Here is an 18,285-nt window from a genome sequence, read left to right as displayed (position 1 = left end):
TCAGTGACCCCAGAGGCCCCAAAGTCCCAGGTCTGGCTGGAGATTTGAATCCAGAGGGCGGTGTGTACTGCCCAACTGCCAACCGCAGAGAAGGCTGGGGTGGGAGAAAAAGGGCAGAGATCTTGGGTGCGGCAGAACCAAGTTCTTCCCGGAAGACCCTGAGCAGGGAGAACACCAGCGTGGAGACCCGCCCGGGTTGGGCCCGGGGACACGTGGCCCAACTTGGGGGCAGCCTAAGGCCAGAGGGCGCGGCACGTGACCAGGGATTGGAAGGGAACACGGAGGCCCACGCGGGTCTCAGCGCCGTGGCGATGGCCGCAGCCCCCGACCCTGGTTCCCTTTGAGGTGGTGTCGCCCGGCGCGCAGCGAAGACCTGTGCGGAGTGAACGGAATCCGTGAATGACCGTGCGACACTACGCAGCCGGTCCCGCGCGGGCTGACCGGCGTTTGAGTGGCCGCTCGCCCACGTGTCGGGTGCACAGCATTGGACCAGCTCCCGAAGGCACGGGGTCGGGTTCCGCTTTTCCCTTCCTTGAGCAGCCGGCCTGGGCGGGGCTTGCGTGGTGCTGCCCTGGCCCCGCCCCCGCCCCGCCTCGCCCCGCCTCCCGCCGCGCGCATTTAGCGGGTTCGCAGCCGCGGGCTGAGGTCAGAGGAGGCGGGCAGCGCGTCCGAGCCGAGCGCCTGCGCGAGCCCGACGCACGCCGGAGGAGCCGGGGACCCGGGAGCCCGAGCGAGCGGCCGAGTCGGGGGACACAGCGCCGGCCCTGCGCCGCCGCGGCCAGCCCGGCATGGAGGAGTGCCGGGTGCTCTCCATCCAGAGCCACGTCGTCCGAGGCTACGTGGGCAACCGGGCGGCCACGTTCCCGCTGCAGGTACGCGCTCCGCCCGGCTTACGTAACCCGCTCCGGCTGCACCCGCGAGCAGCTCGCGGGTCCCTGGCGGGGTGGCCGCGACTGGCCGTCCCCGAGCCGTGACCTTGGTCCGGTCCTGACACGAGCCTCGGTTCTCCATCTGGAGTTCAGGGCGCTGCGGGCAGAGCCTGGCGCACGGATGAGCCGCTCCCATGAGCTGGTCGGCGGGGGCGGGGACCGTGGAGCACTCTGGTGGCCCCTGCGGGCGGGTTTGTCTCCAGGCGTTGATGTGGGGGTGCTCAGGTAGAAGGCAGCCCCCCGCACCAGCTGTGTGTGGCGCACTCCTTCGTCCCTGCGAGTCCCTGCCGCTTCCCGCCACCGGACCAGCCGGTGGCTCTCTGGTGGCCACAAAATGCGACAGGGCTTGGAGGGTTCTGAGCCGGGGAGGATCCTGACCCTTAGGAGTGTGGACAGTCTCTAGGAAGGACGGGGAGATAGGATAGGCAGGTGTTTGTCCACTCACCTGCTGGCCTGCAGGTTCTGCCCCCCAGAACAGAGGAGGCCTCTGAATGAGGTCACAGACAGGTCAGTGCCCAGACAGGCTGGGTCCCAGAGGTGGTCAATCAAAAGGACGGGGCAAGGGCCACCCTGCACCTCTCACAGTCCTGCACATGTTTGCTGTAAAGCATTCCCAAGACCAGCACAGGACTGCTGGAAGCAACCTGTCAGATCTCTATAGCCTGCTACCCTCTCAGAGCCCGCCCCCCCTGCTGCCCTAAGAGCTCTTTCTTCATGGATATCTGTCTCCCATCCTGGATGACAGGTGGAGAGCTCACTGCTTCCTGGCTGTGCATGGAGTGGCAGGAGGGAGCCTGGGTACAGGGGTATTAGGCTAGGCCAGAAGCAGAGTTAGGGTGCCTGCACTTTCTGGCCTGGCCAGGTAGTAGCCTCCTGGACTTCCCACCTTTGGCCTGGTTCCTGAACAAGAAGACAGGTCCCTGGGCCCCTGCTGTGCATGTCTGGTCACTGTGCTAAGTCCTAGGAGTCATGCAGAAGAGCCACCTGGTTAGATGTGCCTGCAGTGGAAGAAAGACAGGAATGGTCAGAGCTGTGTCTCAATAGAGTCTGAGAGCTGTCCTGAGGCTGGCACACTTGGCAGACTAGATCAGAGATTTGCAAGTAGATACAAAGGTTCAAGGTCCAAAGACACAAGGTGGTTGCTGAGTGTTGAGCACTCTTGTGAGGCATGCCATGCCACTCCGATGTGTGGTGTACACACCTCTCCTTCTTTTCAGGGTGCACCTGTCCCAAGCCCCAGGCTCTTAACCACTGCTCCCAACTCCCACTCTGCTCATGGAGGGGAGATTATGTGAAGGTCATGGCAGGATCACTGAGATGAGATTGCTTGGGAGCAAAGGTGCAGGGTTCCTGAAGCAGAGGCAGCCAAGGAGGGAGGAGCCAGACTGAGCCCTGAGTCTGCACCACCTGTGCAGAGGTGTGCAGTTCTTCTGAGGCCCCTGGCCTGCCGCTCTTCCCTGTCCTCCTCTTCCTCCCTTCATTGGACAAACTGTTCTGTCCTCCACCCACTCCAGGTCCTCCAGCAGGGCCCCTGGTTCCTAAATTGCCAGGCACATGCCCTAGCTTCCACACAAAGGATGAGGACATGGTTTTCCAGGTGCTGAAGGGAGGGGGCTTCTTCCAACGACCTGGGAAAGTGTCTCTTAAGGACAGAGTTATGGTTCTTACTTGGAGTCTCCTTGGCACCTAGCATCCTCATTGTGGGCTCCCCAGGGTCCCATCCTGGCATTTTGCTCCCCACCCCCACATCTGAGCATTCTTGGAGAGCGAGATGCAGTGAGTCTGTTGAGGGTGGGCCCAGATAGTTGGACTGCTGACCTGCCTATCCAGCTTGACCAGTCTTATTGAATACAGTAGGGCCTGGGCTGGGCAGAGCCCAAAATGACCTTGGGGCCAGCACTGGCTAGCCTTTCAGCAGCAACCCCAAGAGAGAGCAGCCCCTAAGGTCCAGAGCTGCTCTTAGTGGAGGTCAGGGTGTGGTGTGTGATATTCTAATTTTGAGCAACATCTTGGAAGTCCAAAGTCTTGTCTAAAGTCTTGTGGCTAAGAAAAGTTAGAAAAGGGGAAGAGAGTAAGTTTGGGCGGGCCCACGGTTTGTCCTAAACATTGCTCCAGGAGACCAGAGAATGCCTCAAGGCTGTGGCAGGGGGAGGAAGGAGGCCACTTGTGGGAGATAGCCCAAGTGTCCAGAGGTTGTACCATGAAGTAGATGTACCCTTGTCCTGGAATTCCAGCTGGGTAACCTGATTCCAGTTTCTAAGCTTTCCCCAGCCTCCCCTGCAGACTTGGGGCCTAGGGTCAGGGCTCCTAGACGCCTTTGTGCTGGGTGTGGCATCTATTCATAGATAAGGAGCTCCCGCTCGTGACCTTAGCGTGGCACAGACTCTGTACCTTGAGACCATCAGAGTCCTGCCTCCCTAGTGCTTCCTGCTGGGTCCTCCAAACACACTACTCATGGGTCTCATTGGCAGCAACCTGCTCTGAGCCAAAAAAAAAAAAAAAAAAAAAAAACATACAAAAGAGAAGGTTGTAGAACCTTGATGCTGTTTTGGATTTTGTTTCTGGGCCAGTGCCCAAGATGCATTTTAGTGGCAGAGGGGAACCTGTTCGTGTGACTAGACCTGGCAGGAGGTAGTCAGGTGTCCGAGGTTTGCAAAACATGATGGAGGTGCCAGCAAACTCATGGTCTTGGTGGCTCCTCACCCCATCCCCTCCTTACCCACCTCTGCAGTGAGGGGAGGAGAGGGGCTGAATCCAGGACACACAGGCCTGTGAAGCTCTGAACTGTAGAATGGAGAACAGGGAAGGCTCTGCCACCTGATGGCTGATCCTCCTACCAGGCACCACCAGGACTATTTGCTACCTTTTTAAATTTTGCGGTGCTGGGAATGGAGCCCAGGGCCTGCCTTACAGAGGCTAGGCAAGACACGTGCTGACCTATGCCCCCCAGCCCGTTTCCTCCTGAAAGTAGGATATCTCTGTCTTCCAGAGCCAGGAGCTTTGGGCCTCCTGAGCCCTACAGGTGTCTGCAGAGCCTTCCTGGCATGTGGACTCCACAGCCCCTGTGTTTTGCATGAGCTGCTCTACCGTGGAGATCCTGGGACACCCAGAGCAGCTCCCAGCCCAGCTCCCAGCCCCACTCCTGCCCTGTTGCTTCCTGTGAAAATACTATACTAACCTTGGGGTTAGGTTAGAGTTTGGAGGGCTGCGGTACCTGGCACAAACTGGGTGGCTTCAAACAAAGTTATTCTACTCAGGAGGCAGAGATCAAGAGGATCGAGGTTCAAAGACAGCCCCAGGCAAATAGTTATCGAGACCCAATCTCAAAAATACCCAACACAAAACCAGGTTGTCAGGGTGGCTCAAGTGGCAGAGTACCTGCCTAGCAAGTGTGAGGTCCTGAGTTCAAACTGCAGTACTGCCAAAAAAAAAAAAATTACTCTTCTCATCTGGAGGACAGAAGTCTAACATCATGAGGTAAGCAAGAAATTGCTCTCTCTAAAGGTAAATCCTTCCTGCCTTTTCCAGCTTCTGTGGCCCCCTACATCTCTTGGCTTGTAGCTGTGTCACTCCATCTCTGCCACATAGCCTTCTTCCTATGTCCTCTCTCCTTCCAAGGAAGTTTGTCATTGGACCCAGGGCCTACCCAGATCATACAGGATGACCTCATATTAAAACCTTTAACTTAATTAACTTAATTATACTCTCAAAGGCTATTCTCTGAATATGTCATGTTCACACATTCAAAGCAGGTGAGTATGGGTATGTTGCTTTGCCCTCTGTGGGATCCTGGCTCAGGTAACGCTATACCCTCTGGAAAAAGAGACATACCTGCAGAGCTTCAGGAACACAGGGCCTACTAACAGGCTGTGTGGCTCCTTGACTCTGACACCTCCTTACAGAGCTTTTTTTTTTTTTTTATACTGGGGTTTGAACTCAGGGCCTTGCACTTGTTAGGCAGGTGCTTTTGAGGCCCCAGGTGCCTTCCTCCCTTTTTTGGAGGTACTGGAGTTTGAACCCAGGGCCTCACAGGCATTCTAACACATGAGCCATGCCCCCAGGCCTTTTTTGCTTTATTTTCCAGGTAGGGTTTTGCATTTTTTGCCGAGGATAGGCCTTAGACTACAACCTCCTGCTTAGGCCTCCCACCTTGCTGGGATTACAGGCACTTGTTACCATGCCTGGCTTTTGAGAGATGGGGGCTCTCAAACTTTTTTGCCTGGGCTATCCTTGAATTGCTATCCTCCTGATCTCTGCCTCCCAAAGAGCAAAGATTACAGATTTGAGCCACCACTCCTGGCCTACACAGAGCTCTGGACATAGTGTCATAGGCAGTCCCCCTCAGTGATCTAGAAGGGTGATGCCAAGGAAGAAGTAATGAAGTTTTCCTGCAGAGAGAGGAAGGAGAGGTGTCAACAATAACACTGCAGGCAGCCTGCAAGCCTCTGCTCCTTTCCCGGGCCACCCCCCAGCAGCTTCCAAGAAGGCCAGCCCTTTGTACCCTCCTGTCCCGTCTCCTTACCTGTGATGGTTGCCAAGTACCTAGCTAAACTGGGAAAGCCATTGAGGCAGACAGGGATTGGTCCACCCAGGGGTGTATATGGGAGTAGAGTCCCAGGATGGGTGTCAGCACCTTGTGGAGTGCCTGCTGGTGAGGTATGAAGAGGACTGCCACCCGGAAGGTTCTTGGGTCAGGAACACTGCTTTGCAACCTCTGGACAGCTCAGCAGCCCTAGCTGTCTGGCCATCAGAGCTCTGAACCAGCTGTGAGCATCTGGATATAGGGCAAGGGAAGGTGGGTGGCTTTTGACCTGTTTGGTTCTCAGTCACCCTCTGTCGCCTAGTTAAGCCTGTGGCTAGGTTATGGAGCCTCTGAGTGGCACAACAGCAACACTTACTACTGCCAGCCTCTTGGTGCTGCTGGGTACTTCAGACAGACCCCGCCCTTAGGGTTTTATAGAATAGCACCTTGCACACCCTGGCAGCTCTGCACGGTGCCTGAGCGGGGCCTGTCTGGCACTGAATCCTGACAGTGAGCACTGTAAGCACAGAGATAGGGGCTGAAGGCCGTGTGTTGTAAGCAGGGCTAGGACCATGGCTATGCTGGTAGAGGCAAGCATGCACACATGGGGTGAAGGGGGCTTTGGGGTGAGCCAGAGAGGTGGGATGCTGCTTTGGGGAACATAGGCTGTTTCCAGTGAAGTTCCCCTTGGAGCTCAGAGGATAAAAGATGTGGCTTGCCTGAATTGTAAGGTCTACCAATGACCAGTGGTGGCACTTGACCCTGAGTTTGCTGGGAATGACACTACTCACATGGTGCTCCCCCAGCCTCTCTTTCCCCATTCGTATGAAAAAGGCTAAAGGGAAAGGCAGGGCTAGTGTTCTCCAAGGTGGGGGGACACTTCTAAGGATACCCCCAACCCTTCTGTCTGTCTGTAGATGCCTGAGCAAGGGTGACCTGCCCAAGTGGAGAAACTGCACTGGAATATTCCAGAGCTTTCCTCACTCCTACTGTTCTGAGTCACTCTGCCTCCTGGGGAGGGCGAATCAGCAGCGCTGCTGCCTTAGATGCCCGCATGTCTGGCTGCATCCGCCTCTCTGCCAGAGGGCTGATGATACAGCCATGGAGGCGGGCGTGGGTGGCTGGAATGTGTACCTCCTGCCCACAGCAGCCACCCCTGGCTCAGCATGCATCACTGCTGGAGAGAAAGGAGGCTAGCTGGTGTGGCTGTGTGGGGGACAGAAGGAGGAGCTTAGCCTGTGTCTGGCAGCTGTAGGTGGCAGGGAGGAAAAGGGACAGAGAGCTTTCCCACGTCACCGTTGCACACTTCCCCAGGGACCACCTACACTGATCACATCGCTGGTCCCCGCACAGCGGGTGGGGGAGGAAATGGGAGCCTTTCTAAGCCATCCCGCTGCCTGGGCTCTGCCTGGGATGGCTTCGACCACCTGGGGCGCGGCAGTCTGAGCATCTTCCTCTCTGCAGGAAAGCCGGGTGGTGTTCATGTGCACATGCCATGGTCTCATCCATCAGCAGGTCCAGGGAGCCCTGCCTCGTGCCAGGCGTCATCTGTGTTGAGAGACAGTCATTACAGTATGCCATAATAAGTTGCAATAACAGTCTGTCTCTTGAACAGTTAAGATAGGCAGTAATTGCTTGGACCATGACTGGCTGCAGACAACAGAAACCACAGAAAGTGAAAGCAGGGATTGGGGTTGGGGGCTGCTGCCTTCTGAGGTGAGAGAGGGAAGCTGACAAATGCACAGAGGCTCAGAGCCTTTTGAGGTGCAGAAGGTGGCCAGCAGCTCTGTGACGCCAGAGTGGAACTCACAGAATAGAGGAGATAAGATTGCTCCATGGGGGTGTTGGGCTGGGGTAGTGGGTGTGGCCAGAGGATCTGGGCTTCATCCCATGGGCAGCAGTGAATCCTCAAAGCTGGGGTTTAGAGAGATGCAGTGGGGTGCAAGTAGGGGGTTCGAGGTAGAGGATACGTTACAGGGAGCTCGGGGCAGGATGGTGGCCAGTATGACCATCGCAGGAATGGGAATGGGGTGATGGTGAACACGCCCCCAAGCAGGCTGTCTCCGCAGAGACTGAGCCCTGCAGGGAATTCCCGGACTCAGCCCCTGAGTGAGGGTGGGGTGGGGAAGGCTGGGCAAAGGAAAGGTGAGCTGTTGGACAATGAGGGCAGCAGTGGGAGGGGAGATCAGCCCAAGTGGCGGTGAGAGTTGACTGTGTACTTCTCTCTTATCTTGCCAGAACTCCCTGGGCTGAACCAGCTAGTTCTTCCTCTTCCTTTTTCTTGAAATGAGACTTGTATCTTTGTTTTGTTTTGTGTTTTGAGTACTGGGGTTTGAACTCCGGGCCTCACACTTGCTAAGCAGGTGCTCTACCACTTGAGTTTCGCACCTGCAGTTTGATAGGCAGACTCTGGCAGTGTTGAAACGAGCATGTGACACTCCTAATAAGCTGGATTTTGATGGTGAAATTTGAAATGGAGCCACCAGCTCAGAGGCTTAGTTCCATCATTTAAAAGCAGAAAATAGCAACTTCTTTCCCAGATATGTTTGCCAACTCCAGAGGGTTAATTATCTATGGGCACAGAAGTAGTGAAGCAGAGGATCTTGGCAGGACTTCCAGGATTCGTGTCATCATTGCTTCGAATCTGTTTCATCAGCGTTGAGTAGAACTTTTAGGGATTTTGAAATACTGCAGGCTGTATCAGTGCAGAGGAGTCAGGCAGCTACGTTTGCAAAGTGTCATTTTGACTCCTGGTTTAATAAGACTGCTAGTTTTTGGTTTGTTACTTTAGTGATGATATTGGTTTTGAAGTTTTTGAATGACCATCTGGACATAGGTCATAAGCACACGGCTGGATGGATTAGCGTGAAGTGAAGGCAGCCCTTGGAAGAAGCAGAGGCTCTAGAATGTGGCCAGCACCTGGGAGCCCCTTTCAGGGCAGCTGCATTAGAGGTTCTGTCTCTGGCTGGCTGTTGCGCTGTCTCACTGTCTGTCCATTGTCTTTTTTTCTCCCTCTTATTTTGGAGATGGGGGTCTCTTGAAATATTTGCCTGAATTTGGCCTCAAACTGCAGTCCTCTCAATCTCAGCCTCCCAAGTAGCTAGGATTACTGGTATGAGCTATTGGCACCCAGCAGGACCCTAGTTTTAAGGCGACTGGAACTGTGCACTGTTCAGAGTACATTTTCTGCTGTTTCAGAACTGTTGACAACTCTCACCTCCTGTTGTCTCCTTGCCCTGGTTGCTCCAACTTACAGTGTTTCCTTTGTTCTTGGTTTCCTGAGGTACTGACTGGGGGATGTCTGAGTTCTCTTCTCTTCCTGTTTATTTATTTGTTTTTGCAGTACTGAGGTTAAAGTCAGGGCCTACACCTTGAGCCACTCCACAGCCCTTTTTTTGTGATGGGTATTTTTGAGATAGGGTCTTGCAGAACTCTTTGCCTAGGCTGACTTCAAACTATGATCCTCCTGATCTCTGCCTCCTGAATAGCTAGGATTACAGGCGTGAGGCACCAGCACCTGGCACTTCCTGTTTATTGATAGTCCTGGCAGTGACGTTATCAGGTTTTCCTGTCATCTCTCCCCTCCTGACCCTGGTGGGCACATCTCTAGATCAACAGTAGTGTTCATGGCTGTTGGACAGCTGTTCCTGAGCCCTGGGTCCTTCATTCCCATACCCTGGCAGGTCCTTTGTCTGGCCCCTGCTGGTGTGGGACACATTTGGTTAAGGTCTTGTGGAGTGGCCCTTGGATGACCTCAGCTGTGGACGTGAACATTAATGGTTTACCTGAGACCTGGCTGGGAGTTGGAAAGGGACAGAGGGGAGACTGTGCCTTCTGGGGAGGACTGGGCTTGGCTGTGGCCGTGGGCAGAATGGGGAATGATGTAGCTGGAGAGTTGGGGAGCAAGGGAGGCTCTTTCTGCAAACAGCCCAATCCAGAGGGAGTTGGGTGTAAGACACAGGTGACCATTGAGGCCAGCTCTCTGGAAGGCGGTGGGAAGTAGCAGGGTGGCCTGCATGAGGAGGGGATGGTCACTGTGAGGACGGATCCACTTTGATGATGCCAGGAGAGAGGCCAACTTGGAGAGGCAAGAGGATGAGGCTGGCAGAGACCCAGGTGATATTGGGTGAAAGCTGAGCTGTGAGCTGAGGCGTGTCCTCTGTCCTGTGCCTACTCTCTGTACATCCAGTGGCCAAAGGATGCCGAGGACCCGGGAGAGAACATGGCTCATCCCGAGCGAGCCATGGCCCACTGAATGTGGAAAGATGGAGCTTTTCATTTTTAAAAAAATGAGATTTTAAACTCAGTGATAGTTTTCAACTGACTCGGTGATCCATAGTTTTAAATTTTGTTCAGTGTTGCCTTGTGCACTGAGTGAACTTGCTGAAATTGTAGTTCCTGTGCTGCCCAGTGGGGCACTGCCCAGCTTCTTCACTGGAGTGGGGGTTGGAAACCCAAATGTTCCTAAGAGGGCCTCGCAGTCCTTTCTCAGTATCAGGACAGACAGACACTGATTTTGTTAGGAGATTGGTGACCTGGGCCAGAGGTAGGATCGATCAGAGATGGGCTGGAGAGGTAGCAGGACTCTTTAGGGCAGGGCCAGTTCACACAGTCCTAGTAGGTGATGTGGTCCTTGTGGCCCGGCCATATGTGGGAAGACCATGTTTATTAGGTGGGACCTCCAGAATGAGCCATGAACCCTGGTAAGTTCCCGCAGGCTTGGCAGGGGCCACAGGGGGTTTCCTATGTAAAGGAACCAGGGAAGCCCATGACCAGGCATGTGCAGCTTCAGAAGTACCAACGTCCTGCTGCCTTGTGGGAACTTCCTGTTCCACACTGGTGAGCCCTAGCCCACAGGCCCAGGGGTCTGCACTGCACTGGTCTAGCTCAGTTGCTCTTCCTCCCCTCCTGCAAGTGGTGCTCAGGCCATCGTTTGGGTACCTGCTGTGAGTTTGTGGGGCCCCAGACCAGTGCTCTTACAAACCTGTCCCTGCTGTTTATCCTGCAGGTTTTGGGATTTGAGATCGATGCAGTGAACTCTGTCCAGTTTTCAAACCACACAGGTAAGACCTGGAGACAAGCAGTCATGGTAGAACTGAGTGTGGATGTGAGACATGGCTCTGTGGAGCCAGGCGCCACCCTCCTGTGGCCGGGAAAAGGAACCTGCAAATACTGCTCAGTGCTTGGCCCACACAGCCACCACGCTGCAGGGGCTGGGGTTCACCTCATCCTTGAGTGTGTGCTGTTGAGTTGGATCTCTGCTTGGCTGCTCTGAAGCTGTGTGACCCAGAACAGGTAGTAGGACCTCTCTGTGCCTCAGTTTCCTTGTCTATAAAACAGTGGCAATTATAGCACCTGCTGTGGGGTATGAAAGTTAGGCAGACGAGTTTTGTCACGTGCTGGCTGATGCCTGGCTCAGAGCCATGTCCTGCCGTCAGCCCTGTGATATGCCCGTTCACACCCTTGTCTGCCAAGGCAACACCTCTGGTGCAAGGAGTGGGTCCCCATGTGGTTGATCCATAGTGGGGGTGTAGGTGGTTCTGGATTCCCTCAGTTAATACCAGTGCCACAGGGAGGGGGTGTTTGTGTAGCTGTCTCACCCTGGGGAATCTGAGAACATGGAGCCTGTGGTGTTTGAAATCTGCCCTAGTCTCCCGGTGGCAGGAGAACAAAGGCACTGTCTCTTTGAAAGACTCCCAGCCCTGTGCTGACATTGTTCTGAACCTAGAGGAACTTCAGATGCTGAGTGTCTCAGAGCAGCCCTGCTGAGTACGGCAGGACACACAGGGCAGCTGCATCCTGGTGCTCAGGAGGGCTGGCCAAGGTTCTTTTGGATGAGAGTTTTCTTGGAGGGAGTATTTTGAGTTATAAATTGGGAGGGGAGAACACTGGCCTGACACAACTGGGGGCTCTATTTCTCACCGGAAGTCCTCAGTAGCTTGTGCTGTTGAGGTGCCTGGTGCTCCGACTTGGCTGCATCCCAGAAGGCCAAGGTCCCTACAGGGAACTGCTCCCAAACCCATGGGCTCTCACTGCTGTTTTCACACCCTACTCTTAGAAACATTTGCTTACTTCTGTTTAAGTAAATAAGCCAGACTGGTGAGGATACTACATGGTGAGGTTGTATTTACCTCTGAGGAAATACAGATTTCCATGTTGGTATGGATTACTGTCAACAGACCTTGCTCACTAGCTCGATGCCCAGTTCCAAGATGGTGCAGCTCTCAGACCTTAGATGTGAGCAGCTGCCTTCTGCCTCCATGTACCATTTTTTTTTTTAAGTGGGACTGATGGGACAGGGCTTTGCACTTGCAAAATAGACACTGTACCACTTAAGCCATGCCTCCAGTTCATTTTGCTCTGGTTATTTTGGAGGACTCTTGGACTGTTTTCCCAGGCTACTCTCAATCTTGACCTCCCGATCTTAGCCTCCCAAGTAGCTAGGATTATAGGTGTGAGCCACCAGTGCCTGGCTTCCATGTAGCCTTTTCTGCTACATGGGGTAGGACTGGCCACTCTAAGAAATCCAAAACAGAAAGGGGTCTCTGGCCTGCCCAAGCAGGGGTGGGATGGAGACCCCCTAGTGCTTAGAAGCCTACCAGGTATAGGGCAAGGCTGAAGTGGGTAGAGCTTCCTTCCAGGCTCCAGCCTCCCAGGTGCCATGTGGGCTAGCCTGGCTCAGGGACCCCGATGTAGCCCCGTCTGTGACTGGCTCCACCACACTGCACTTGGCCACATAGGTTTGTCTGTCTGTGCAGCCTGCTCAGGAAGGTTTGGGTGATCCAGAGGCGTCTTGAGGATCACCACCTCAAGGGAGTGGCGAGGCTGGGGAGTCACACCTGCCCCATGGCACATGGCACCAAGGAGCTGGCACCCTGACTTGGCCACCCTCTCACAGCCCCTGGGTCACTCCCCACTCTCTGGTGGAGTGAGTGGAACACCCATGATTTTGCCATCTCTATCCTTGTGCCACAGTCCACAGTGGGCTAAGAAGCATTTGTTTATCTTGCCTTTGTAAATTTCTGTTCTCACTTCTCAGCATTATTAAGGTCACTCACAAAGACACTTACTGCCACATGGGCCTAGAGGCACCACATGTGCGCCTCCATGGACCAGGGCTATGCCTCAGAGCTTGCTGATGAGGGCTCTGCTGTGTGTCTGCCACTGTGCCCTGGGCACAGGTGTACCACATGGGGTTGGAGGAAGTCAGTAGCATGGCAAGACTAAGTCTGATTTGGTCATGACCACCTCCAGTACTTGAACTAGGACTTTGTGGTTGGAGTTGTGCTTTGCAGTTCTAAGAATCCATCCTCCGGAAAGTGTTACTTACGTGCTGGAGGAGTATGTTAACAGGGTTGTGTGTGAGTCAGGGAGGCTGGGGACCCCTGGATGCAGGGAAGCTTTCATTGGTGAAATGTGGGGTATCCATGGTTGGCCCCTGCCTGGCACGAATGAGTACTCCCTGTCCCCAGTGGTGCTCAGACATGGAGATGTATCCAGGCATCCTGCATCTTGGGAGGGGCTCCTGGAAGGCTGGCCATCTCAGAGGGAACACTTCACCCCAGACACCTGTTGGGCCAGGGGCAGGTTGTAAACCAGGGCTGGGTTGTTTCTCATTCACGTTTTTCTCTTGCTCAGGGTTTGATCTACAATTTGCTGTCATTGTGATTTAATAAGCTTTGGGGGAGGGGAGAGGGCAGGGAGAGGATGAGCCCCTGCCTGCCAGAGGGCCCAGGTGACGGCGATGAACAACTCAGCTTGGATGACTGGAGACATGCAGAGGAGACAGAGAACACACTGTGATTGGGGTGTGCCCTGAGCTGCTCCTGCTGAAGACAGAAGTTAGGTAGCTGTGTGTGCCCAGCACGTCCCTCCCCATGTCCCATCTCTTTAGGACACAGGTTCCACAGGTGTCTGCAGGCCACCTGGGGTGCCAAGTATCTGCTGTACTGGATTAATTACAGCAGGAAGTGGCCATGGGAAGGTGGAGGCCACTGACCTCCCTGGGACCCTTATAGCAGAGCCGCTCTCAGGGGTTGGACTCACTTGGATTTGGACAGGTGCAGCAGCGGGGGAGAGGGGTTGGTAATGCCCACTGAGGCACTGGGTGATCTCATCCACGCCTTGGGCCAACCCCTGGGCATCCTCAGGACGGGTGGGCAGTTGTCATCAGCTGAGATGGCCCTCGGAATCTGTGGCTTCCATAGCTGCGACTGCCTTATATCATGGGTCTGCGCCTTCTGCTCTCCCTGCAGGCTATGCCCACTGGAAGGGTCATGTGCTGAATTCCCAGGAGCTCCATGAGCTGTACGAAGGGCTGACGCTGAACAGCGTGAATAAGTATGACTACGTGCTCACAGGTGAGGGGCTCCCCCGCGGTGTGGAGTCAGGAAGGCCCACAGCCCCCTTCCTGGGCTCGTGCCTGGTCCCTGCCTTCTTGGTGTGCCATAGGCAATACCACACCCCTGGTTGCTTTAGGTTCCTGCCACACTGTGCCAGGCTCAGGCCATGGGTGTCCTAGGGCCACCCTGGGAGGTTTTTTTTTTTTTCCCCAGCACTGGGTTTTGAACTCGGGGCCTCACACTTGCTAGTCAGGTACTTTATCATCACTTGAGCCACATCCTCTGCCCCTTTTGGCTTTAGTTATTTTTTAGATAGGGTCTTGTGGGGGGCGGTTGCCTGGGGCCAGCCTCAGAACACGATACTGCTTTCTGCAGTCTGCATACTGGGATGACAGACATGTGCCACCATCCCCACCTTATCAGTTGACATGGGAGTCTCGCTAACTTTTTGCCTGGGCTGGCCATCCTCCTGATCGCCACTTCCCAAGCGAGGATTCTGTAAACCACTGCACACAGTTCGCTTTTTATACCTGGTTAAAAGTGACTGTGTTTATTTATTTATTTATTTATTTATTTTACAGTATCGGGATTTGAGCTGAGGGCCTGCGCCTTGAGCCACTCCACCGACCCTTTTTTGTGTGAAGGTTTTTTTAGAGATAGGGTCTCAGGGTCTCAGAAACTATTTGCCCAGGCTGGCTTTGAACCACAATCCTCCTGGTCTCTGCTTCCCAAGTAGCCAGGATTATAGGCGTGAGCCACCGGCACCTGGCTGACACGTTTATTAATGCAAATGGAAAAAAAAGAAAATATAAGTCTTCTATGGATCACCCATAAATGGGTCCATTCATTTAAAACTTCACTCACCCATTTTTTTGGGCTCACCTAGTCTCCTCTCCATGACCATAGACCATTGGGGCCCCCACGCCTGCCATGGCCACTGGTTGTCTGGCCTGTCCTCTCTCCGCTCCATACCGGGACAGTTCAGATGATGCTGTTGGTGCCATGGCTGTGGGTGGTTTGAGAAGATAACCCTGAATTTTCCCTCCCCAAGGTTACACAAGGGACAAGTCCTTCCTGGCCACAGTGGTGGACATTGTGCAGGAGCTGAAGCAGCAGAACTCCAAGCTGGTGTATGGTGAGTGCTGGGCTGTGGACACTTGGCCTACTGTGCAACCACGGCTGTGGTCATCACCCTTCTGAGTGGGGCTGAACCCAGAGAGGACCACACCCCTTTCCTGCTCTGCCTCCCCTGGCTAATCGGCTCTTTGTGCTGGGCCTTCAGGAGGAGCCTTCTAAGCTCTGTAGGGGTTGGAAAGTTTTCAGGTGAACCTGGGCAGGCCTGTGTGTGAGAGAGGAAGGGCTCAGATGTGCTAAAAATCAGGGTCCGTGTCAGAAGGCCTGGGGCGCCCAAGATGTGTGTGACCACACTGGTCCTTGAGGATGGCAGTGTGTGGGCACTCCAGGCAGGGTCACGGCCAGCGTGGAGGGTGGAGGTAGCGGTGACCATATGCTGTGTTATCGGCATGGAGTGGCCTCTCCAGATTTCAGGTCTCCCAGGCATGTGACTGATAGCAGACCTCTGCTTGGTCCATGGTGTAGCCTGTTGTCCAAAGGGAACATGCTCAGGTTTAGTGTGCCCTCAGCCAGGACAGGACAGTGGGGGTGTGCCAGCTTGGGTGGCCTGAGATGAATGATTTTAAGTTACACAAAAATTAAGCAAAGGACCTAGTCATCTCAGGCAAAGAAATGAAAAGTGCCAAGGGAGTGAGGTAAAGGAAAACGGGAGGCCATGACTTTGTCATTTTGCCTTGGTATATGTCTGATGTTAAAAAAAGTTGAGGAACTGCTTCACACCATGTAGGATTAAAAAAACAAAACAAAATAGCAAGTGTTGGCGAGGATGTGGGAAGTTGGAAACATCAGGCCTTGCTGATGGGAACGTAAAATGGGAAGGCCACTGCAGACAAGAGTACAGCAGATCCTCAGAAAGCTAAAGTGGAGCCCAGTGTGATGACACTCCCCTGTAATCCCACTACTTGGGAGGCCAAGGCAGGAGGATCAGGAATTCGAAGCCCACTGGGCAACACCCTGTCTCTAAAAGAAAAAAGGTAAACGTAGTCAGCGTACGACCTAGCCCTTCCATTGTCCATAGTATCCCCAATAATTGAGGCCGGCGTGTTGGAGTTGTGCACTGTGCTCACAGTTCCAAAGGTGGAAACAGCTCAGGTGTCCATTGACAGATGAACGAGACGATGCAGCCGCTCCCTAACGCGGAGTGTCACTGGGCCTTAGAAAAGAAGGAAAATCCGAACCGAGCTACCACACAGATGAATCTTGAAACGTGTTTGGTGAAAGAAGCCAGTCACAAAAGGGCAAATACGATTTTGCTTCGAGGAGTTTTTCTTTTTTTAGTGGTGGGAGGGATGGGATCCAGGGTCCTGCACGTGCTAGGCTAGCACTCTACTGCAGCCCCCACGCTGACACGGAGTGTCTAGAACAGGAAAATTCAGAGGCAGAGTGGATTTGATGTCCTGGGAGCTGGAAGGAGGAGGGGGACCTAGGTTTAATGGGACAGTTTCAGTGTGGGAAGAGGAAATACGTGGAATGTGGTAGTGCTGACGGTTGTACAACAGTCACTCATCCTTGACGCCCCAGAATCAGGCATCATTTAGTAATGGTTACAGTGACAGAGTTCGTGTCACATGTTTTTTAATCACATTATGAAAATTTAAAAAGAAAACAACGCGAGGCTGCTGACCAGATGCTCTGTCTCCACAGTGTGTGATCCTGTGATGGGCGACAAGTGGAATGGTGAAGGCAAAATGGTGAGTGCTGCCATGCTGTCACTAAACACATGGTGTGGGAAGCCAGTTCTGTGACACCGAAAGGGTGGGTCCCCTTCAGGGGCTGAGATGCCACCCTGTTAGGAAGGAGCAGCTAAGCTGGTCAGGTCATGGGTAAACACATGAGGCTCTGTACCACCTGGCCCTGCTGTGGCCACAAACATGTCAACAGCAGGTGTGGCTGTCCTTTAATAAGGCAGGAGGACACTGAAAGTTGAATCTCCTATAACTTTTGTATGTCACCACATTTCCTTTTTTTATGGCATTTCTTTCCTAATCATTTAAAATTGCAGACATCACTCAGCTCACTAGTTGCTCAAAAACAGCAGGGCTGGAGGTGTGGCTAAAGTGGAGAGGTCCTTCATTGCAAGTACAAAGCCCTGAGTTCAAACCTCAGCCCCACCAAAAAAAAAAAAAGGCCAGCACAAATAGGCCTTTGTGCTTTTCAAGTCGATCAGGTCTTAGAAATCCACAGGTGAAGTCTGTCCTGCAGTCATCACAGCAGGTGGAACTGTAGCAAAGGTCATCCTGCTGGCAGGGTCCACCATTGGCAGTTTAACACCCAAACTCTCTTACGTACACCTTCTCTGTTGGCATGGTCTGGTTCGTCCAACTGCTCACTGTGAATTCCCTAGCACAGCCAGCCTGACTTGGGCTGCACAGGACACATGAAGGCCCAGGCCCTCCCTGCCCTGCTTGGTCAGTGGTTGAGGCTGGATCAGTGGGCAGTTACCCAGACCAGGTGGCTGGTTTGCTCAGTGGCTGTATCTTCATCTGTTTTCTCTAGTCCCTGTTTTCTGGAAGGTTGCCTGCACAGGCCTGTCCCTCCCTCCTTCTTCCTGGTGCTGCTTGCTTGTTGTGAGCTTGGTGACCCAAGAAGAATGCTTGTGTTTGGAAGAGCTGAGGTCCCTGGTCCAGTTCAGTGTAACTGCAGGGTCTGGCTCCCTGGTTTTGATCAAGCTTGCTTTTCGCTTGGGAGCTGAGACCAGGCTGGACATGAGATGCTATCTGAGGTTCAAATGAGCAGAAATCCCTATCCCAGCTTTCTACATAGGCTAGAAGGAACACCTGGGGCCTCCCGACCCCAAAGCAGCTTGTGTTTGTTTGTTTGCAGTCCTGGGGATCAGACCCAGGGCCTTGCACACTGTAGACAAGCACTCTACACTGAGATATGCTTTAGCCAGCAAAGTCAGGCTTTAAAGAGTCTTGGTCAGACCTAAGAAACCCAGGGGCTGGGTTGTACAGGGCACCTCCACCCACGCCCAGCACTTCCTCAGCTTGTGCCAGAGTACTGGCTGACAAGCGCCCACTTTGGGCACTCAGCACCAAGCTTATGTACATCTACTCAGGACCTTGGCTGTCTAGGGATGTTCCCAAGCACTGTGGGAGTGTGGCTTAGCAACTGACCATTTGGCCAGTGCCTGGGGAGGTATCTCTAAAGCAAGCAAAAGTATTTCAGATCCTCGGGTTGGACTTTGGCTTTGGAACTCTTTTTCAAAGAAGGCTGAGCCAGGCATGGTAGTGCGCACTTAGAATCCCTGCTACTCAGGAAGCTGAGTCAGGAGGATTGAAAGTTTGAGGCCCAGCCCCAGCAACTTAGTGAGACCTTGCCTCAAGGAAAAGGGATGTGGGAGAGGTAGGGAGCTGGA

The 18,285-nt window shown here is 53.8% G+C and overlaps 1 protein-coding gene across 2 annotated transcripts in view; it reads left to right on the top strand.

Annotated features, from left to right (window-relative positions):
* The first annotated feature begins 643 nt into the window (after window positions 1-643).
* Pdxk (pyridoxal kinase) overlaps window positions 644-18,285 on the top strand; it is a 28,054-nt gene continuing 10,412 nt past the window's right edge. The window contains exons 1-5 of one of the 2 annotated variants that reach the window (XM_020152680.2): window positions 644-872; window positions 10,460-10,514; window positions 13,707-13,811; window positions 14,845-14,928; window positions 16,572-16,618. In XM_020152680.2, coding sequence (XP_020008269.1) covers window positions 789-872; window positions 10,460-10,514; window positions 13,707-13,811; window positions 14,845-14,928; window positions 16,572-16,618 — 375 coding nt within the window. In that variant the 5' untranslated portion in view covers window positions 644-788. The remainder of the gene's footprint in view (window positions 873-10,459; window positions 10,515-13,706; window positions 13,812-14,844; window positions 14,929-16,571; window positions 16,619-18,285) is intronic. The other variant, XM_020152663.2, reaches the window with a different exon arrangement.

This window comes from Castor canadensis, chromosome 5 (genome assembly GCF_047511655.1).
Source record: "Castor canadensis chromosome 5, mCasCan1.hap1v2, whole genome shotgun sequence".
Taxonomy (NCBI): domain Eukaryota; kingdom Metazoa; phylum Chordata; class Mammalia; order Rodentia; family Castoridae; genus Castor; species Castor canadensis.
Note: the sequence above shows the minus strand (reverse complement) of the source record. Positions and strands in the feature narration are given on the sequence as shown.